Genomic DNA, 20156 nt, shown 5'->3' with positions numbered 1-20156 from the left:
TGTGTGTGTGTGTGTGTGTGTGTGTGTGTGTGTGTGTGTGTAATTAAGTAAATTATTCACCATTATTTAAGTAATACATTGTTTACAAGTAATACAGCATTTACACTTTGTAAAGTTATCCTGTTTTAATTTCCCCAGCGTCTTTAGCGCACAATGTCCTTTCGGATAACACCGTGTGTCTGGGACGAGCGGAAGGCGTTATTGGGAAGATTCAGTTAAATTCAGGTTATGTTTAAATACATCGAAATTATATTAACCTGTTATGTTTCTATCTATCATGAGTTAAATATCTATAAAGAAATCAGTACAATGTTTGCTTCAGAAAGTTTTGGGTCTTAGGTCAGACTCACTAGTTTCCTTGCTTTAAGAGCCAGGATCGTATCAAGCAGATATCGCCAGCACTTAGAACAGCGACGCCATTTGAAGGATTAGAAGATTTTTAATTGTACATCTCCAGTGTTTTAATTGACTTCGAGATATGTAACTAGTTTTGTAACAGATGGATTTCCCATGCTAATTTAAACTTGTGTTTTGTTCAGAATCTGACAGATTTCTCCTCCTGGTTCGACAGAAGACCCTGGTTGGGAGGATTCCCACGGGACACCAAGTTTTCACTGTCAGTAAGATTGTGGCCATCCCTCTGTCCGAAGCGGAGCCGCAGAATCTCGAGTTTGAGGTATAGGGTGGTTTCATAGGGCATGCACAGGGGTTGCACATCATGAATTTATAAACGGGGGGATGCATTTGCTGTTTCACAGGGAACCCCATTTTATTTTAAACTGTAACGCTCCATTTGAGGTGTGCATTATGCAGTATTAATTACACCTTCATGGTTACATGCTATTACTGTAGGTAAATAATTAAATATCAGTTACCAGGAACACACCTTTGTATTCATTCAATTAAATATGATGGGCTATATTTTCAGAGCAGTACAATCTTTAACTAACTTCTATCTTCGTAATGTACACAACTGAGAAACAAACATCTTCAGGGTGCTTCCCAGACTGCACATTACATCACTTGGATATGGCAGTTCTGTAAATTTAATAGGGGTTTTATTCTTTTATTACATAGCCTGATGTGTTTGTCTTCAATGGGCTATTGGTGGTAAAACTCTATTATTTTATTTCTAATACAGATTTGTACAGAGCATAATAATGCCTGGAGCAGACCCACTGGGATATATCTGCCAAAGACACAGACAACAAAAAGGAGAGAGGTAATGTGGAGAATATGAATAGTAACAATGCAATGACCAGTGTAAATCTGTCTGTATATACAAATTAATCCTGATAGAATAATAAACATGGTTTGCATGGTTAACTTGTGTGAAAGACATTCTTGTTACTGCTTGCTGCAGTAGCTGGTTATAAACAAGGCCCTTTATTCTTGCTTTTTTATTTTATATAACACCATATCAGTGTTTATAATAATAATAATAATAATAATAATAATAATAATAATAATAATAATAATAATAATACATGTTGTATTTGTTAAGTTAATAGTTTAGCTATTTTCAAAATACAGTTCAGCTTTGTGTTTGTATCTAAAATGCTTCTTGATCTTGCAACAACTAATCCTTCAACTGTTTTCTACCAGCAGATGGTACACTGGTATCTTTAAAATCCTCACTGAATCCTTACTAATGGAAAGGTACTGTATAGTATTAAAGTTTGTTTTGCTGCACTGATTAATACTGATCTTGTTGTGTTACAGGAGAGACAGAAAGAAAAGCTCACACAAAGGCTGTTGGAAGAACGGCTGAAAATCTTCACAGACACAAACTCGTTCTATTTCAGCTGCAGCTACGACCTCACCAGCCCATTACAGAGGCAATGCACCTTAGGAAAGCAAAACCTCCCACTCTTGCAACAGGTACGTTTTTAATGCCTTTACTGTTCAGGTTCATTTTTAATTGGCAGGGCAAGATAGAATGGCCAGCCGATGTTGGCACTGTAGCTAGTAAAGGAGTTTAAAACTGTTTCATTTTTGTATTGCATAATATTCATTTCCTGTCTGTTCTTTCATTTTCAGGTAGATGACAGGTTTTTCTGGAATAAGTATATGATGAAGGATGTCAATGAGCCCCAGGTATATACAACACAATGTGTTTTATTTGGATCATTGATACTGTTAGTTAGTGATTTTCATGTTGTGTAATGGTCATCTTGTGCAGTTTAGGTTGAGCTAAGCATTTCTAAGCTTCACAAACTGTACAAAATAGCACTAACACAGACACCCTTCATACAACATGCAGTATTGCGTTCTTATAAATAAATGGCAGATGGATTATTGCTCATCTTGTCTATGCAGCACTCCCCTGTGCCCTAAGGTATAGAATTGTGGAGGTTTAACATCATGGCTCTTGAGTGACCCTTATTGGTTAGATTCATACAAAGTGGAGATTGGCCTGACAGCAGTCCTTCTGGTCTATAAGTGGATTGCAGGGGATAATTGATATTGATGATTTTTAAAAATGGCAAACAATTCATGAGAGCAAATTTGAATGGCAGAGGAAGTTCATTCAAGGATTGGGGTGCCCAAAAAAATACCTAGGTAGCCGTTATGTAGTTTAAATGCAAGTTTTAAGCCAAAGTTTCACCAAGCAATCAGAGTAAACTGTTTTGTTTTGACAGCAAACCTCATTTTCTTGGACCCCAGAGTCAATGATTGGGTCACCCCGATTATACAGGGCTTTGTTGCCATCAAGCTGAACATGCTGACCGATGCTCCTGGTTGGGATGAGCGCAGCAGACTCACGGAACTCTTCCTCCGGGGGGGGGGGGGGGGGGGGGGGGGGGGCTCTGACAGCTTCCTTATAGCACTGATCTCTCGCAGAAGCAGGCACAGCAAGTACTGGAATTAGGGACTACAGTGAAGAGCCATGCACAGGACTGGCCAAACAATTAGAACCACCTGCTAGATGGGAATCCAAGCAGACCTGGTCTTAATTAAAAGCCTTATCCTGCATGTATATTGGGCCCTATTCACAAAACTTTTAGGTTTGTTTTAGAGGAAGGTTTTGTTTAAAGCTCATTTTGATTAACTACTGGAAATCAAATTATGGATTAAAAAACATTCCTTAAAAATAATTCCTGAAATCACATCTTAAGGTTAAACAGGGTCCAAGTGACTTTATATTAGTAAGCACCAGCACCATCTAATGCACAGCAAAGTATTGTCAGCAAAACCAAAGGAAACGTGATCCAAAGAGGCAGAGCACTAGATGGTGCTGGCTGTTACTTTTATAAAGACACTAGGACTGATCTAGTTTAGGTTACATATGTCTGTGCCAGGCAACTAGAACTAAAGACCAGCTCCTGAACTCAGGCAAAACCCCCATAACACAGAACATTTTTTTTTTTTTTTTTTTTTTTTTTTAAATACAGTATTTGAGTAGTTTTAATAAGAACCACTCAGAATTATTTCAAACATCATAAAAAGGTAATATGAATACAGATTACCTTTTTAACCACAGTGTATATCATTGTTTATCTGTCGTTGGGTATGAGATACAAGTGTAGAGGAGTGGATAGCAAAGGACATGCATCCATCTATGTGGAAACAGAGCAGATTGTCTACTGTAGGGGACACACTGCTGCTCTGGTGCTCATTCAGGGGTCTCTACCTGTGATCTGGAGCCAACCTGGCTATCAATACAACCCCCTGCCTGTGCTAAACAAGATTAAGTCATCTAGATTCTACTGACTGATTTATACAGTAAAAACTCTAGCAATGGTTACCTCTCCAGTTAAAGAGTAAATAGCTAAGTAGCTTCAAATATCATTTAATTGTGTGTGTGGGTGTGTATGTGTGTGTGTGTGTGTGTGTGTGTGTGTGTGTGTGTGTGTGTGTGTGTGTGTGTGTGTGTGTGTAAAATAATGGCTTAATTACCATGTTTTCCTTTAAAGCTGATTTTAGCTGACTTTGACTTTGTCTAAATAATCCTAAATGCTGGGACTTATCCATTCTTAAGTTGAATGGTTACATTGTCAAATGATTAGAATGGAATGAGGAAGTATGTTCAGTTCTGGAATTTAGGATTCTCCAGACAATCCCAGCTCAAGCTCAAAGCCAGGAAAATGCAGATTTAAAGAAATAGGATTAGTTTAGAACAGTGCTGCAACACTCCGAGCTGATCAGTCAAAGTGTGCACAGCAATAGGAAACATGATCCAAAGTGGCAGATCACTGGATGCCTTTGGCTCTTTCTTCCATAAAGACACTGGTTGATCTAACTTATGTTGCACATACAGTACCTGAGCAACTAGAACTGAAGAGCAGCTCCTGAAATCAGGTGGTAGCTCCTTAACCAAATAAAAAAAATATTGCATTTGAGTAATTGCAGTAAGAACCATTTAGAATGAGTGCAACCATCATAAAAAGACAAGAGGACAGTAAAAATAAAAATTGAAATTAGAAGGTACTCTTTAAGCACTTAAAGCATATCCCTTGTAAAATATATATCTTGTGGTAACAAAGCTGATATGTGTTCCCAGGTTATAGTTAACCTAATTAAGCAAGGAAGACCTGAGAAGATAGTTGGAGATGCCTTTCTGAGACACGTATTATTGTACAACAGTGCAGACCTTACCTATGTATCCTTTGACTTTCATGAGCACTGGTAATTATTATTTGCATTTATTTTCAAAAGGATAAAACAAGAAACAAACAACTTAAGAGTGCTTAGGAAACATTTATAGCACTTAGTGATAGTTCAGTAAATGTAAATTTCCACCCAAAGAACAGAATTTGGAGGTGCTGAAAGCCAGGCTTTCCATATAACCGTCATAAACAGAATCAATTCTTCAAATCAAAATCAAATAGAATTAACAGGGTTTTTCAAAAAGTTAAAGTCAATGCTCTGAAAAAGTAACCCATTGATTCTAATAGCTCAACCTGCAGGGTGAATACTGCTTATAGTTTAATTATTATGATCAGTAACTAATACACTATGCTGTTCTTTTTCTCATCAGCCATGGCATGAAGTTTGAAAATGTGAAGCTGCTCACAGAAGGCATAGCTCATATAATTAATGACATTAAATGGTTCTGGTAAGAAACTGTCTGTCCAGTTTGTTTGCATAACAAAGCTGATGGGCACCCAGGCTTGTGGGTGCATGTGGCTATCTCAAGAGCTAGCAAGTTATTACTATTATTAGCTTTATTAACAGTATCCCCCTTTTTATTGTGCTTAGAAGCTTTCGGTTCTTCTAAAGGGGGGGCCCGCAGTAACAGGGTTAGTGCTAATTAATAACAAAGTGGATTTTAAAAGCTTGGCTACCTGTAAAGAATCAGTTATCAGTTGATTAGAGTGTTTTACGTTTTCTGTATATTACTAATGTAAGCATATACATTATATAAGTCTATTGCAGGGAACTAGAATTGAAGACCAGCACCTGAACTCAAAGCATCTTAACACAACTGTAAAACTGAAATTTGAATCTGCTCTTTAAATTACCGGAGAGTTTGCTTTTCATGAAATTTGTGATTCCAGGTGTCTTTAACAAGGGACTTGATGTGTTTGTAATTCACAGATTTGGTTAATTTGCAATTAGGCCATGCTTACTTGATGGACACAATGTAACAGGCATCATTGGTTATATTCAGAATGCCAGACTGAAGTTCATTGTTTTCGTTCTCACTTCTCAGTTAAAGGCATTAGAGGCCCTTTCCCAAGGGAGCAGTCTGCCCTATGACAGTAAAAGAGCAATTCAGGTCATGTGGGCTGACAATGGAGACGCTATCAGCAGGCGATATGCGGGAACTAACGCAATGAAGGTTAGTATTGTGACGTCTTCAAACTCTCTAAATCTGTACCAAGGAAACAGCACAGTATTTTTGGATTGAATCTGCCTGATTTTTATAAGTGACTCATCTGCTGTTGCTTAGGGTGACTTAATTCGTACTGGTGAGCATAATATTGCTGGGGATTTGAAGGATGGCTACACTTCTGCAAATCGATATTATCTGAACAGCTTCCTAGATTCCTATAGGCAAGCAGTCACTGGTAAGAATCAGACAATATATTGAGCTTGATTAGATAATGCAGGATTGAAAGTTTACATTGTCACATAATTGGAATGAAATGAGAAGAGCTGTTCAGTGCCTGATCTGACGCTCACACGCTTAGAGAAAAATAATATGAACAAAATATTTGAGCAACAGTACCCCACACAGACACCATAAAATAGTGAAGGGAAAAAGACATTGAAAAAGGCTTCTAGTCAAAACGTTAGTCATTGAATTCATTAACTTTCTTTTAGTAATTCTGCATTTTCCAATGACAAATGTTTTGTTAGCATCTAAGGAAACCAGGTAAGGTCAACTGTGCCAATATTGAGAGTAATGAATGGTAGACACAATATAGTACTGTTAATGTCATAATGTCAGGTTTTGTTTGGAATGTGGTATGGCATACAGCAGGCAAAACTGGTACGTTTCCATCAGAATAGTAATATTTACTTCACTTAAATATTTAAACAAAATAGTACATAACATACATACACATATTAATAATAAATAATTAAGCCTTCTCAATTTTTTGTTAAACAAGTTCCTATTTGTTCTCCATCACTCCTCTATCTTTTATTAATGCGCATTTGGTTCTGTTTAGGAAAAACAGCGCCCTCCATGATATACCTACAGTACAACTTTCAGAGAAAGACCTAGAAAAAGCTAAACGACTACCACAACCTGCTGGAAGACATATGTTCACCAGAAAACCCTGAACAGACACAAATGGGTAAAGCCTTTGAACTTAATGAGAAATTCAAGTGCTACGATCGTGAAGAACTGAGCAGCTTTGACGAAGACCTTTGTGCCAGCTCCCATTTATACAGCAAATCACCTCTTACAGACGAAGGGGGTTCCTATAGATCAGCAGCCTCAAGTTCCTTCATCCCTTGTGCATTACCCAAAGCTAAATCTTGTAAATCTCATTTCAATATTTAAATTTCTGAAGACAATGAAGATCAGTTGAAGACCATGGTTGTGTTGCCTTTTTCAGACTGCAGCGAGTTAGCGTCAACTTCTAGAGACGCGCTGGCTCCAGGGACACCAGAAACCGCAGAGCCGGGCAGACTACTACTTCACACAGCTTCTGGTATCTGCTTCCAAACCAGGAGTAGAGGCTGTGCTCAGTGAGGCAGAGATCAATAAAATGATCAAGAACTGTAAAACACAGGATTACACAGATTTAGGGATTAATTTTGTTCAATTAATTTTCTGGACTTGTGTTGGGCAATATTTTGTTTTGTTTTGCATTCAGTGTAGGGGAATGCAAACCAAGGCTTGAAGATGGTCTTGCCTCAATAAGCGGGGACAGGGAGATTTAGCTTAATGGCATGGACTGTTCAGGTCAAGAGGACCAGGGGAGCATGAACGGCACATTCTCTAAGACAGTCTATTTATGAGTACCAAATTCACAAATAATAAAACAAGCAGAAAAGTAATTCTCAAAACAAGAACGAGCTGGAAGTCCTCGAATCACTTTTTAATGCACGGTACAGCTGCATTTATTTTATACAGGATAAATGGCATCATCAATATGTATTTTATATCATATTGTAAAATTTATTTTAAATATAAGGCTTTCAAAAGCTAAGTTGGTAGGGCTTCAACAACACATTTATTGCAAATCTTCTGTACATGTGTCCTTTTCATATTACTGTATGGATCACAAACACCGATGCTTTTCATATGCAAATGAAAGCACAAGGGCAGTGCCAACACAGTAGATACTATGATCATTAACAGGATTAAAATGGTCTACCTTTGACGACCTTATACAAAGTATGTACTTGATGGCACCACTGGCTTCTGTTTCTGTGCTGAAATTTATGGCAACAGTTCATATTTTTCATGCGATAAATACAAGTTTAAAAAAAAAATTCATAACAGAAACGTTTTAAATGTATGGCATTCCTATGGCCCACATCACAAGATAATCATATTTAGGACAATTTAATAATAAACAGGGAAGAAGCTGCCTGGTTAAGGACAAGAGACAAAAGGCAATATGTTGTGGGGCGAATTTCACTTTCAAGGAAGTACAAGACTACCTGAAAGTAAGGCAAAAGGTTTCTTTAATCTATAAAAAAAAAGGATGAGATTTAAGACCTATCTATTGAACAGAAGTGGGTGATGGGAGAGATTTATGGAATAATTTGGTTTAACTCTGAAACCTTTCTACCCTCTGCAGCATATTACTGTTCCAAATCCAGTTTCCAAATTATTATTTTTAAATGCAGTACATTAGGTGGTTGTGTGTTGGGGTCTAGTTAATTATATATGAAGCTAGCTTTCATCTATACCAAAAACACTTGGGCATTACAGGGTTAAGGGTTTTTGGCTTTTCATAATGTGTATACATAAAATAAAATATATAGAAAAAAATACTATAAATTAAAAAAGGAGAATTTTGATAAATTTAAATATATTTGTTAAAAACAATAGGATATTGTTAGTTTAAGTATAAGTGATATATATTACATGTTTTCATATACTTGTGTTTATACGACATTATAACACAAAACGTGTGTGTTTGACATTTGCACACAAAACGTTGGTGCACCCCCCCGGGCCCCACTAACCCCCCGAAATGTTTATTGCTCTAAAACAGGGTTGAATCAAAAACCACGCCACATGGATCACAATATAGTCCATATGTGCACCAAAAATATTAAATACCTATTAAGCAGTGTGTGCATAGGCCACTTCTGTAGAATACCATGGAGGACCAATTCAATAGGCAAGTAGATTTCAATTTAATTTGCTTAGGTGTTCTTTTGCAATGATTGAGCAGTTCTTATTACAATACCATTGAATAAGTCAGTGTTGGGTCCTTTCACATAAGCCCAGGAGCTGCTCTTCAGTTCTAGTTACCTATCCTCAGTGGTGCTGGCTCTTACTAATATAAAGACACTTTGTCTGATCAAGCCTACAATACATATTGCAAGAGCAGCTCCTGAACTCAGTTTCACAGCACCTTCAACATAAACACAGAATACTTGTGTAACTGCAATAAGAACCACTCTGATTCCAAGCATCACAACAGGGTACAATATAATTTGAAGCTACTTTCTCAACAGATGTACAGTATTTAGATCAACCATATAACACCCCTAACAAAAGTGTTTTTCTCGCCTGTTTGAAGAGTTCCCTCTACAGATTACATTCAAGAAAACAGAAACAAGCAAAGCTCCTTAGACGACAAGGGAACTATACAAATGACAAAGCTCTTCTGAACATCTTCCCGTTTCACTATACAGTTCATGAGATACAGTTACAGTACACAAAATCAGGAGTTTTGTTGTTTATTAGGAGGTATGTAGACACTTGGCTGGAAAATACACTGGTTATGTCATAAGATAATTCATTTACATAGTTCCACTATATTTACAATATATATATTAGATATATATACACACACAAAACACACATTAGTGCAGCTACAGAGTAGGATCTTAGTCTGGGGTATAATCAGAAGCCATTTTCACATCGTTCTTTCAAAAAGGTTTGTGGTATTTTCAAATAAAGTCCTCACTGGATAGAAACCCACAGTGTTGAAAAGACCTAAACAATGGCAGATCTAAATCTTGGCACCGTTTTATTAAACCAAACTGAGTTACTTATAAAAAATAAAATAGAGCCTCGCACACACTGTTAGAGAGCGTGGTTTTTACAAAGTCTTTTTTTAACAATTTCAACTCAATTCAATTTAGACCTGCCACATACCAGATCATTTGAATAGATCCCAAAATAACTGATTTTAGTGGTTATCAACCTAGATACATTGTGGATATGGTTTTAGAGTGCCCCTATTACTTTAAGCACTTTATAAAAACTGATCACGCACCATGTTTCAAATTATATAAAACAGTTCAGTTACTAGATTTGGATGGTTGCAAACAGGAAAAAAAAAAAAAAAACTGCCAAGCAATAACCCTCCAAGCATCCTTTCCTACGAAACTGGAAAATTTCCTGTAAAGACAAAACTCTTACAAAGCACCCAGGGGGAAAGATTTTCTATAAAATACTATTTATTCATTTTGTTTCTTTCCATAATTTCATCCAATAGGCCAGTTAACAAACATGCATCCTGCCTTCAAACTCCATTAGCACTGACTTTCTTTGTGCTTTTTTGTGATTCTTCCACAGCTTTGGCCTGGAAAAAGGAGACAAATATCTATGTTATAGTTAACCATAACATAAGAATACGCATCAGTCTTTAATACTCACAACATGTTACCCTGCAGGTTCCAGGACAATCCTCACTTCTAACAATCTAGGCCCACAACTACAGATTCTCTTGTTGAAGAAGCAAAACATATTGTAAATTAAATTGCTAACTTGTCTCTCCGGTTTCAATCAGAAACCCCAACACCGCTCCTGGAAACTGCAGTCCTGCATCTAGTCCTTACCTTCAAAACTCCTGTTTGGGTATATCATTACCAGTTGCCAAAAGAAGTCAGACCCCACTAAATGTACTCGAAACTGATCAGTGTAAATACATGATCCAAGTCTAGGTTTATTATTAAAAGTTGTTCATAAAGCTATAGGGGAGGAACAACGTGTTTAAGAGGGTTCAGATTTCTCAAACTTCTGATCATTTCAATAATATAAATAACTGATGGGAGTTTTGAAACCCAGGACTGGGTGTGGGACTAATGTGAGTTTTTACATAAAAAATATGTTAGCCCCATTGGAGACTTTCTAATATCACATCTTTATACAGCTGACGTTTCTTATTTATCTGGCTGTTTTAACAGCAAGATAAAGAACTTACAAGAGTTACAACTTCAGGGTTTAAAGGCTCTTTTGAAGTCTTCTCAATGGGTTTTTCCAACAGTTCCTCTCCCTGAAAACATAAATCACAAGTTAAAATGGTCAAGAAGCCCCACTGCAGTACAAAACAAAATAAAGAAGTGCTCTACTACTACGCCAACATCAATGGCATCTCTACACACTCACTGTCATTTTTGCTGCATCTGAATATTAAAGTATATACACCAAAGCCACCTGCTGGACATCTAACACATTACAACTCACTAAAATGAAAATACCACCGCATAGTGTCTTCTGATCCCAAATAACAGAATAGTAGGATGATGCTGATGCCTGAAAAAAGGGAGATTTTTTTTGCCTGTGGGTATTTAAGGCTTGTATTTCACACCAGGTTCTGTTGAATAAATGCCAGTATTTCAACCAATGGAAAAACTAACCAATTACAGCAACATGAAGAAAATGAGATTCATGAGAAAAGTTTTGGCTAAGTATAATCTGAAACTCCATACAATAGTCATGGAGTGTGCTGTACCTTGATACCCTTAATTAGTGGGGCTGGGTCAACCAGGATTTCAGATGCCTTTGTTTTGTCTTTGCCTGGTGCTTCCAGAGTTATATCAAGCTGAATGGACTGCAATACAGAAAACACTGGATGTGAATCAACACATTTTTAAGTAGCTACGTAACACAATACAAGTTAAAATGGAGTACAAGTTCACAGTTTTGTAATTATTGCAAACTACAATAAAAAGTTTATGAATTTATACTTTTTTTTTTTTTAAATCCAATATCGAACATTTATTTATTTTTTTATTACACTTCCTAGCTTTAACATTTTTGTAATTCCATACAGAGCACATGTTTTGAATTGTGTTCACAGAGACAACCGTAACTTAGACTGCTAGGGTTGTTTTGTGGTAGATACTTGCAACTAGCTGTTATAGAGCCTACAGCTATGATAAAAGTACTGCATACCAGACTGTTACAGCTGAACTGATACATACTGTTATTAAGGTTGCTTAACATTTCACAGTGAAGTCACACTGGGGAGTGTCCTATTCAAAGCAGTAAACGGGGCTAGAATGTTAATCTGTCAACAGTCAAGCCCTACGTATGCATGCAATTCAATATGGACTTGTCTGCTCAAGTTTAACAAGATTGTACAGACTACCTAGTTATGTTTAACTTCTGACAAATGCAAGTGCTTTGGTATGCGGAACATTAAAATGGCTTACTTAATTTTACCCCATCCCAATATTAATATGCCACCACTCTGCATAAGTAACAACTTTGTTACATTAGAAAGTACACCAACTCCACCTGCTGGACCGCCACGTTAGAGAAAGAGCTCTTACTTCCAGTTTTGGCAGTGTCGGGATGACAGCAGGGGCTGGCAAGACATCTGTCAGATACATGGCACGAGAGAGCAGCAGAAGAGAGGGGGGCACGTTCTCCTTCAGATGGAGCTCCAGCCACTGCACCAGGAAAGGGAAAGGTTAGAAATCATGGATATTGGAAAGACGATACCAGTATAATGCATACAGTTTCCAAGTTTAAAAAAAAAAAAAATTAAATTGGTCACAAGAGAAGCACAGAATGCACCCAATGGCAATGCATGCAGGCATGCATTGTGCATGTACATGTGCTTATAAAAATACCGCCCATCCTGTGACTAAATTCCTACAACAGGTGCCACTTTAACGATGCTAATGATGTAAAAAGCAGCAAGTTACTTCTCGTTCAAAACAGAAACGCACAACCACACAAAGAAAATGGTAAAAATAATAAGCAAATAGCATAATTAATTATAATGAATCGGGATGTTGTCTAATACAAATCTGTGGTGTATATAAAACAAGACATGTTGCTGGCCCCCAGTACTCTTAGAATCAAGATGGCTTATCTTGGTGAGTTTTGTAAAAGGAATTGAGAAGGACTGGAAAGGCATCAGGTAAATGCGAAAATGATATGAAACTCAAGTAGACAACAACACTGCAAGTGCCTTCTTCAGTGTCATTTCATTGTTGTTGGGTTTTTTTGGCTATGAAAAAGAAATGTCACGTGCTGAAGAAAATTGGGCTTTCTGCTTACTCTGCAAGTCCTCTGGAATCACATTGTGTTTCTGGATGGATAATAATAATAATAATAATAATAATAATAATAATAATAATAATAATAATAATAATAATAATAAAATTAAGATACAAAGTCAAGTCGGAAGTGTGCAGTGTCACCTGTTTGAGCTGTTGACGGAGCTGGTCTTCTGTCACGCCCAGTGATCTCATCCCACGGATCCTGCAGGCCGTCTGGAGCTCTGGTACACTCATAGAGTTCACACCTTCCTGAGCGATCACCTGGAGCCAGAGCACAGCAGCGTTACGCACTCTCAATACCCAGGGGTTTGCAGCAGACACATGAGCCGAACACATGCAACACACAAAGGATGCTGCATTACATTCAGCAAATGAAAACTATGGCCCACTACACATACACAGGGCACTAGCCCTGCACCCAGTCTTGGGTTTCAGATATTCTTGAAATAATCAGGTGCCAGGAGTTTTAAATCCGCTCTGAACGGATTGCTCTTATCACAGCATGAATAAATCATACCCAAGTCTTTAGGGCTGCTTACAGGAGATGTTCATGCAGCTATACGGGAGGAACAATGTATTTAATATCTAACTCCCGATCTTTTAAAATAATATACTTCACTGCAGCCCTGTTCACACACGTTCTGACTAATTAAATCAAGTCTCATTTCCATGAAAGCATTCCACACCGCTGCTGGCTTTCTCTCTGATCTTGGGTTGAAACGTCGATAAGGGCATTGCCCCAGTTCCGTTCCAGGCTGCAGCTGGAGCTCCGTATTCTTGTGCGCTTCTCTTACCTCATCGTCGGATTTGATACTGCGCAGCTTCAAGCGGAGCTGGAATCTCAGCAGGTTGTTCGTGCCGATGGGCTGCAGCTCTAGCAGTTTACACAGCACAACCAGCTGGGGGCGCTCTAGGTGCTCCAAGGTCAGCTCGTCCTCAAAGAGCTTGGAGAAACTCACAATGTCCTGGGTGGCAGGCTGTTCCCCAGAGTGTCGAACCTATTCAAAAACATCCATTAAGAAAAAAAAAAAAAAAAAATAGCTTGTTGAGTCAGGAACCACAGGTATTAACTTCAGCTATGGCAAAAAGCTTTGCATCACCTAAAATTTTAGGACCAAGACATTATAAACATAAAATGACAATTCTCTCAAAAGTCTACTGAAAGCCATAACAGTATTTAATGTTAGATTTTAAAATGTCTCATTTTTCAATTTGTCAGTTTTTTGTTAAGTATGTAGAACACTACAAACACAACATTATTCAGCAGGTTTAATTTGACTTTATGAAGCCACATTTGTTTATTCTACAGGGTGATGCAAAACTTTTGGCCATAGCTGTAGTTATGCAAGAAGATTCCTCAAGGTATTGTGAAATTACCGCACTGCTAGCGCCAAGCCGAGTGCTGCAATCCACCCAGTTGTGTGATCATTGCAGAAGTCCCTTCACGGTTACGCCCTGTTAAATACCTTCTGTACGTATGTTGAAAACTTTTGCGTTTCAGCCGTTTGGGCTTTATTCCTCCTGGCCATCTCTGCAATGGTTTCTTGGAGAAACTTGGCCAGTTCCAGTTTGGCTGCCAGCTGTACCTTCTGTTTCTCTTCCTGTAGAGTACACCAAAAACCCCATCAGTGCCCTTCACACACCAAGAGGTATAGTAGTGACTAGGTATTGAAATCTCTGATATCTTTACAGTACTCAACCAAGTTCATTAAACAAATCACACAGCTTTGCATTTACAGGTTAATGACTGGGGAAAGTATACATACTACATACAGTGTGTTCTACAAGTCAAGCATCATAGTCATAATTTAATAATCTCTCTATTTCTTTCTGGTGCAAAGCAAAGAGTTTGAGATCATTTTGATGTGTGGCACAGATAGTCAGAGAAACCTGATTTAACAGAGAACATCCTAAATCAGCATTATAGGATACTCCCTGCGATATCTGATGAACGTGGGACTCTATAACCTATGTTTATAAAAAATAAAAATAAAAGCTATACAGGGCATATAATGCTACAAATAGGGTTTATTTTCATATCTACAACAGACAAAACAATACTAAACAATAATTATCATTAATCTGATGCACTGTATGTTTTGATTCAAAATGTCCATTGAAATAGGCGTGCTTTAAAATGAAACGCCCACGACAAACTAACACCAGCAATCTGAATAAAAATGAAAGCAGATTCTAGGCATGAACCTCAGAAGTGGCTCCAACCAACATCTTAGGAATGTCAAACTACTGCTGTTAGCTAGGTACAACCTCATTGCAATAATGTGCAGTATACATAAAAACTGATTGATAATTGAATGCACAGGTGTAATACAGCACAGTGGAAGCATGGCAAACCATGGTACAACAATTGGAAAACAGCAAAAATACAGTGGTAAACTTTTATAAGGGTAACCACAGAATCAAGTACCGTAAAAAATGTTCCAGCTGTAGATTATCCCTGCGTAGTACAGATTTATTTATAAAATAGCCACAATAAAAATAGCTTTCATTACATTGGGAGTTTTGTTACATGCAAGCTGACCTTCTTTGATTGTGTCTCAAAGGTCGAAGGCAGCATCTCTGGGAAAAGCTTGAGAAACACAGGCAGCAGGAACTCCATAAAAGGGACGATGATGAAGACGGTGAACGGGACAAGACGAAAAAGATCTGCACAGGTCCTCAGCAGCTGAAACATGCAACAGAAGAACTGTTCAAATGCATCGAGGCGACACGTGAAACACGCTACTGCACATTCTGGGGTCATGTGATGCTCCTCATAATTTTCATAAAGCTCACATTCATGTGTGTAAATATCAGTGTGCATTTACTACAGGGCAAGGTAATTAAAGTTAATTAAAGATTCATTATAAAAAGTGCCAGCTACTAGAATGCTCGAGCTGAACTGAGCTCATGTTAAACCCGCTATTACCTGATCAGAGCTGTTACTGTGGTATTCCAACCGACATTTTTTTAAAGCACCTGCTTTTCATGATTACAACACCTTCACAGCATTTGAAGACCAGTCCTGGTCTTTGAATTATCAGGTCTCTGTAAATTCTCTGAATTGATCATGCTTACAGCATAAAAAATAAATCAGACCTGAGTTTACAGGTTTATTAATAGGAGCAGTTCATGCAAGGGAGGAACGCTTTATGTAACAAACACCTTGCATAACAATACAGCTATGGCCAAACGTTTTGCATTACCCTTAAAATAAACTAATTTTGCTTCATAAAGTTGAATGTTACGTTAACATACTTAATTACTCACTGCTTGGTAGTTTTCCATATACTGAACCGACAAAAAATGAAAAATTTGATATTTCGAAATCAAATATGAAATACTGTGCTACTATTATGGCTTCGAGTAGACTTTTGTGATATCGCTTTGTAGTTTACTGGTATTTGATTACATGATGTTAAGTAAAATATCTAACATTATGTTCATGTTGTTTTGTTGTTTTATTACGTCGCAATTAAAAAATTCTTGGTGATGAAATGCTTTTGGCCACAGCTGTACACACTGAAGGTAGTTCTGAAACCCAAGACTTGGTGTAAGGCCTTGGTATTACATTGCTTTGCCAAATGAACGACAACAGCTTTGAATCAATTTCCTGTAACTGCATAACAAGAGGTATCCTAAGGGGATCCTCCAGGCTAAATCATAAAAGTATAGGGTGCACATCAACACACCCCACCCCCACCCATGTGTTAGAGAAACAAACCTACCCTTCTCCTCTCCCTTCTGGTGAGCTGCTGCCCATGCAGTAACCTCCAGCCCATCCTCACAGCGACCTTGGTATCAATCCCCAGCAGCCGAAATCCATTATAATAATGTTTCACTTCGTCCACTACTTTCTGTCTCAATGACTTTTTCACCACAGCTTTCTCAGGTGCTGGGGCAGGAGCTGGGTCCTCCTTTACAGTACTGCTCTCACTAGCCGGTTTCGCTTCTTGAAGCCAGCAGCACGACCCATGCAGCGCGCGAGACGATAAGTAACTGATCCGTAAGTGAGGCAGAGCGCTAGCAACGTATGTAGAGTTGAGATTCCTTTTAGTTACAGAAGAAGTCCTGTTTGAGTGTTCGTGGTGGTAGTGGAGTGCTGCCATGGAAGGGAAATATAGGCAATGGTGTCTCTGGGTGAGGAGGTATGATCCCCTGTAAAGACAAAACAAAAAGTAACTGTGCGGCTCAGAGTGAGAATTTTTCCGCTTACTCGGATCACTGATGAAACCTGTTGTGTAGCGCTCTGAGCTGCTCAGGAGGAGCAGAACTGAGCATGCCGTTAAGTGGGTTCTTCCACTGAATGGCTTACTAAACACCCCCAGTGCCAATGAGGTTCACAGAAAGAAACCAATCACTACGTAAAGACTGCATAGCCTACATACTACTATAGCAGTCAGTACAAGACAAAACATTTGGAAAAAACATGTTTTAGAAGCTCCAGCTCCTGACCAACATATAGTCTTGTTTTATTGGTAGACTTCAGCTGGACTAATGGACTACATCAAACATCAAGTGTGGATAAAGGTTCATTTCATTTGCCTTTCACCAAGGTACTACAGAATCCTTTACATGGGATGCAAACTCATTATAAGAAATACATTTTTTATACAAATTACCTGGATCTTGTCACAGACAAGAGCACATTGGAACCAAAAGCTGCCATTGTCTTTTTGGAGTTCACCTGAATATAAAAAAAGGAAAACAATCAATACTTCATTTACAAATTAATTAATTAAAAAAAAAAAAACACAAACACAATAACACTATGCTTATGTGGCCTGAACATTAAAAACCATAACGCTACATAAAATGAATGTGTAATAACATATTGCAACATTTTGGTATTTCCTTTTAATAAGCCTCATTCCAAATCAAAAGTAATTGTTATGAGAGACAACTGATGTAGTACACATCACCGAAAAACACAGCGATGATTTCAGTTCTCTACAATTCTCTAAAATATTGAGCACCACCTTGGACAGCCAGGATAGCAAGGTGTTGTAGGATTAGTAGTTTGAGACCATTGTCAACGACTATCACCAGGGAGCTGGGAGGTGGCAATCTGAAATCAATGTTATTTTTTTTAGCGTCGAGCCAGAAACTGATTCATCAGTACTTTAGATTGTTCTTCTTAAAACATCAGCAATTTGTGCAGTCCTGAATGTTGAAGCACCTGCCAACCAAGCTCCTCCTATAATGTATGTGTCAAAGTTTATCAGAAATTGATGTTTGGCCATTGTGACAGTAAACCTGTGCTGGGATTTTTACAAACCAGTTGGATATCCAATAACAAACTAGTTAAATGTGTTCCCATGCCAAAATCTTGCCAGCAAGAAAGAGTTCAATTTACACGACAAACAAGCAATCATGAGGGAGTCAATTTCCACAAAAGCAACTCACAAAAAGGGTTATGCCTTCTGTTGCTATGTTACATTGTCACGTTGCTATGTTACGTCATGTGCTAATGTCAAGCAACTCTACCTTGTGTTGAAAATAACGTTGTCACAGACAGTCTGTTCTTTTCTGCAGCTGTTTAGTAGACAGGGTGGACTCTGGATTCAAGTCGAGGTGTAAAAGGGGAGATATTTCCATGACATGATTTTGTCATTTCCCTAACAGGAACATTAATTCGAGTGGCGCATGATGACTACAAAACAATACTTATTTAAAAGTATCCATTCTGGTTTACAAAAAAAATGGTTCCCAATCATTAACATTGTAAACTAATATATGATCCATGTGTATTTAAACCACAAACAACGAAAACACATGTCTTAGGTTTATTTACAGGCCTAGTACTTAAACGTATTTGCTTGACCTTCGCTTCTGCAGCTTAACGTAGACAAGTACAGGTTGCAATTCATTTTTATAATTATTGGGATTTGTTTAAAAAAAAGCTTTTATACAGAGATAATCTGGAATAGGAATCAATGGTGCGTGTACATATATTTACTCCTCATACTTTTGTTGCAAAGACTTCCCGAAACTGCTGGGCTAAACTAACAGTATTGTATATACACCTGCCTGCGAGACAGATACGTGCCGGTAGACTTTAAACACAAACAGAGTTCATGCTGATAACGGGGTGCATAAAAAAATCAGGGGTTGCGGGCTTGGTTAAGAACTCTGTATGTAATGCATGTGCTGCGTCTGCAAGGTAATTTTAAGATACAGATGAATCCCGTTTGTTCGTGTGAAGCACCTGCATCTGCTAGAGACTAGATTTAAAGGAAACCAATACTCTTCGCCACTGAACCCAGCATTACAAAGCCCCTTGTTGCCTGTTACCTCCTCCGGTACCGCCATTAAAATCAGTACTTATCGAAACATCTGAAAACCTTGAGAAATAACGCACATCACGATTTATGACAAACCGACTGTACACAGCCTAACATAAAATTAACACTAGTTGCTCGCAATGCTGGGAACAATTACATTCACTAGCACCAATGAGACGTAAACAAACACAAACAGTAATACAATGTAATGACACAGGGACCCTGCATACTGTAACTGTACTAAAGTATAAATATACTATTTAAAAAGAAAATATAACTAGCAGTACTCACCCGGCGTCAAGGCCTGGACTGGCTAGTTTGAGTGTATTTATTGTAAACAACGACAAGTATAATTGTTTAGCTGTAGAATGCAAGGCCAACAACAGCTTCGAGGATTGTTCCGGTTTTTCAAAGTGCATATAATTAATAATCCAGACGAAAACTGAAAAAGCAGCAGCGAAAAATCCTCAATCTGACTTCATCCATCACAGACTGATTATTTCCTGGGCAGCCAAAGGAAAGGCTCTGCGTGTAACTGAGTCCACACGAACTGTCGAGTTTCTATAAAGGATTTTGTAGATTTGAAAAAAAAAAAAAAATGAAAACAGCGTGTTCCATTCGGTGAGGTTGCTTAACCGGTAAGGTTTAACTTATAAATCGGTGTGCATACGGGACAGACAGGAATACAGACCCATTGATCGCAGCCCAACACGCTCCTTCCTCTGCAGCAGCAGCAGCAGGCCTGCGGGACCCATTTGATTCAGGAGGTTATTCCCGGTCAAACCGCACCGACGCGCTGATCAGGAGATTCAGGAGGACGGGTGGAAGTAAACCGCCCCTCCAATAGCAGAGCCTCAAACTCGTTGATGTGGGCAAGTCAAAGCCACTGTGTTGTAAACGAGAAGACAGGAGGCGGGCGAACCCCGGCTTTCAGTCATAAAGAAATGTGTTTTCCTCTCACGATTGACAGCAAGATCTGCAAATTAG

The 20156-nt window shown here is 38.2% G+C and overlaps 1 protein-coding gene across 2 annotated transcripts; it reads right to left on the bottom strand.

The window, feature by feature from the left end:
- Positions 1-9305: 9305 nt before the first annotated feature.
- On the bottom strand, positions 9306-19967 carry LOC121303156 (LETM1 domain-containing protein LETM2, mitochondrial-like). 2 transcript variants are annotated; one of them, XM_041233657.1, is made up of 11 exons: positions 19461-19967; positions 17508-17572; positions 16614-17043; positions 15428-15571; positions 14352-14486; positions 13680-13883; positions 13027-13146; positions 12148-12267; positions 11325-11423; positions 10794-10865; positions 9306-10172 (listed from the first exon to the last, which is right to left on the bottom strand). In XM_041233657.1, the coding sequence occupies exons 2-11, from the start codon at positions 17552-17554 to the stop codon at positions 10113-10115; spliced, it is 1431 nt and encodes a 476-aa protein (XP_041089591.1). In that variant the 5' UTR covers positions 17555-17572; positions 19461-19967; the 3' UTR covers positions 9306-10112. The 2 variants fall into 2 exon arrangements, with proteins under 2 accessions (XP_041089591.1, XP_041089592.1); XM_041233658.1 differs by lacking the exon at positions 19461-19967 and adding an exon at positions 18373-18416.
- Between the last annotated feature and the right edge of the window lie 189 nt (positions 19968-20156).

This window comes from Polyodon spathula, chromosome 31 (assembly GCF_017654505.1).
Source record: "Polyodon spathula isolate WHYD16114869_AA chromosome 31, ASM1765450v1, whole genome shotgun sequence".
NCBI lineage: Eukaryota > Metazoa > Chordata > Actinopteri > Acipenseriformes > Polyodontidae > Polyodon > Polyodon spathula.
The sequence above is the reverse complement of the archived record's forward strand: the minus strand, read 5'-3'. Positions and strand labels throughout refer to the sequence as shown.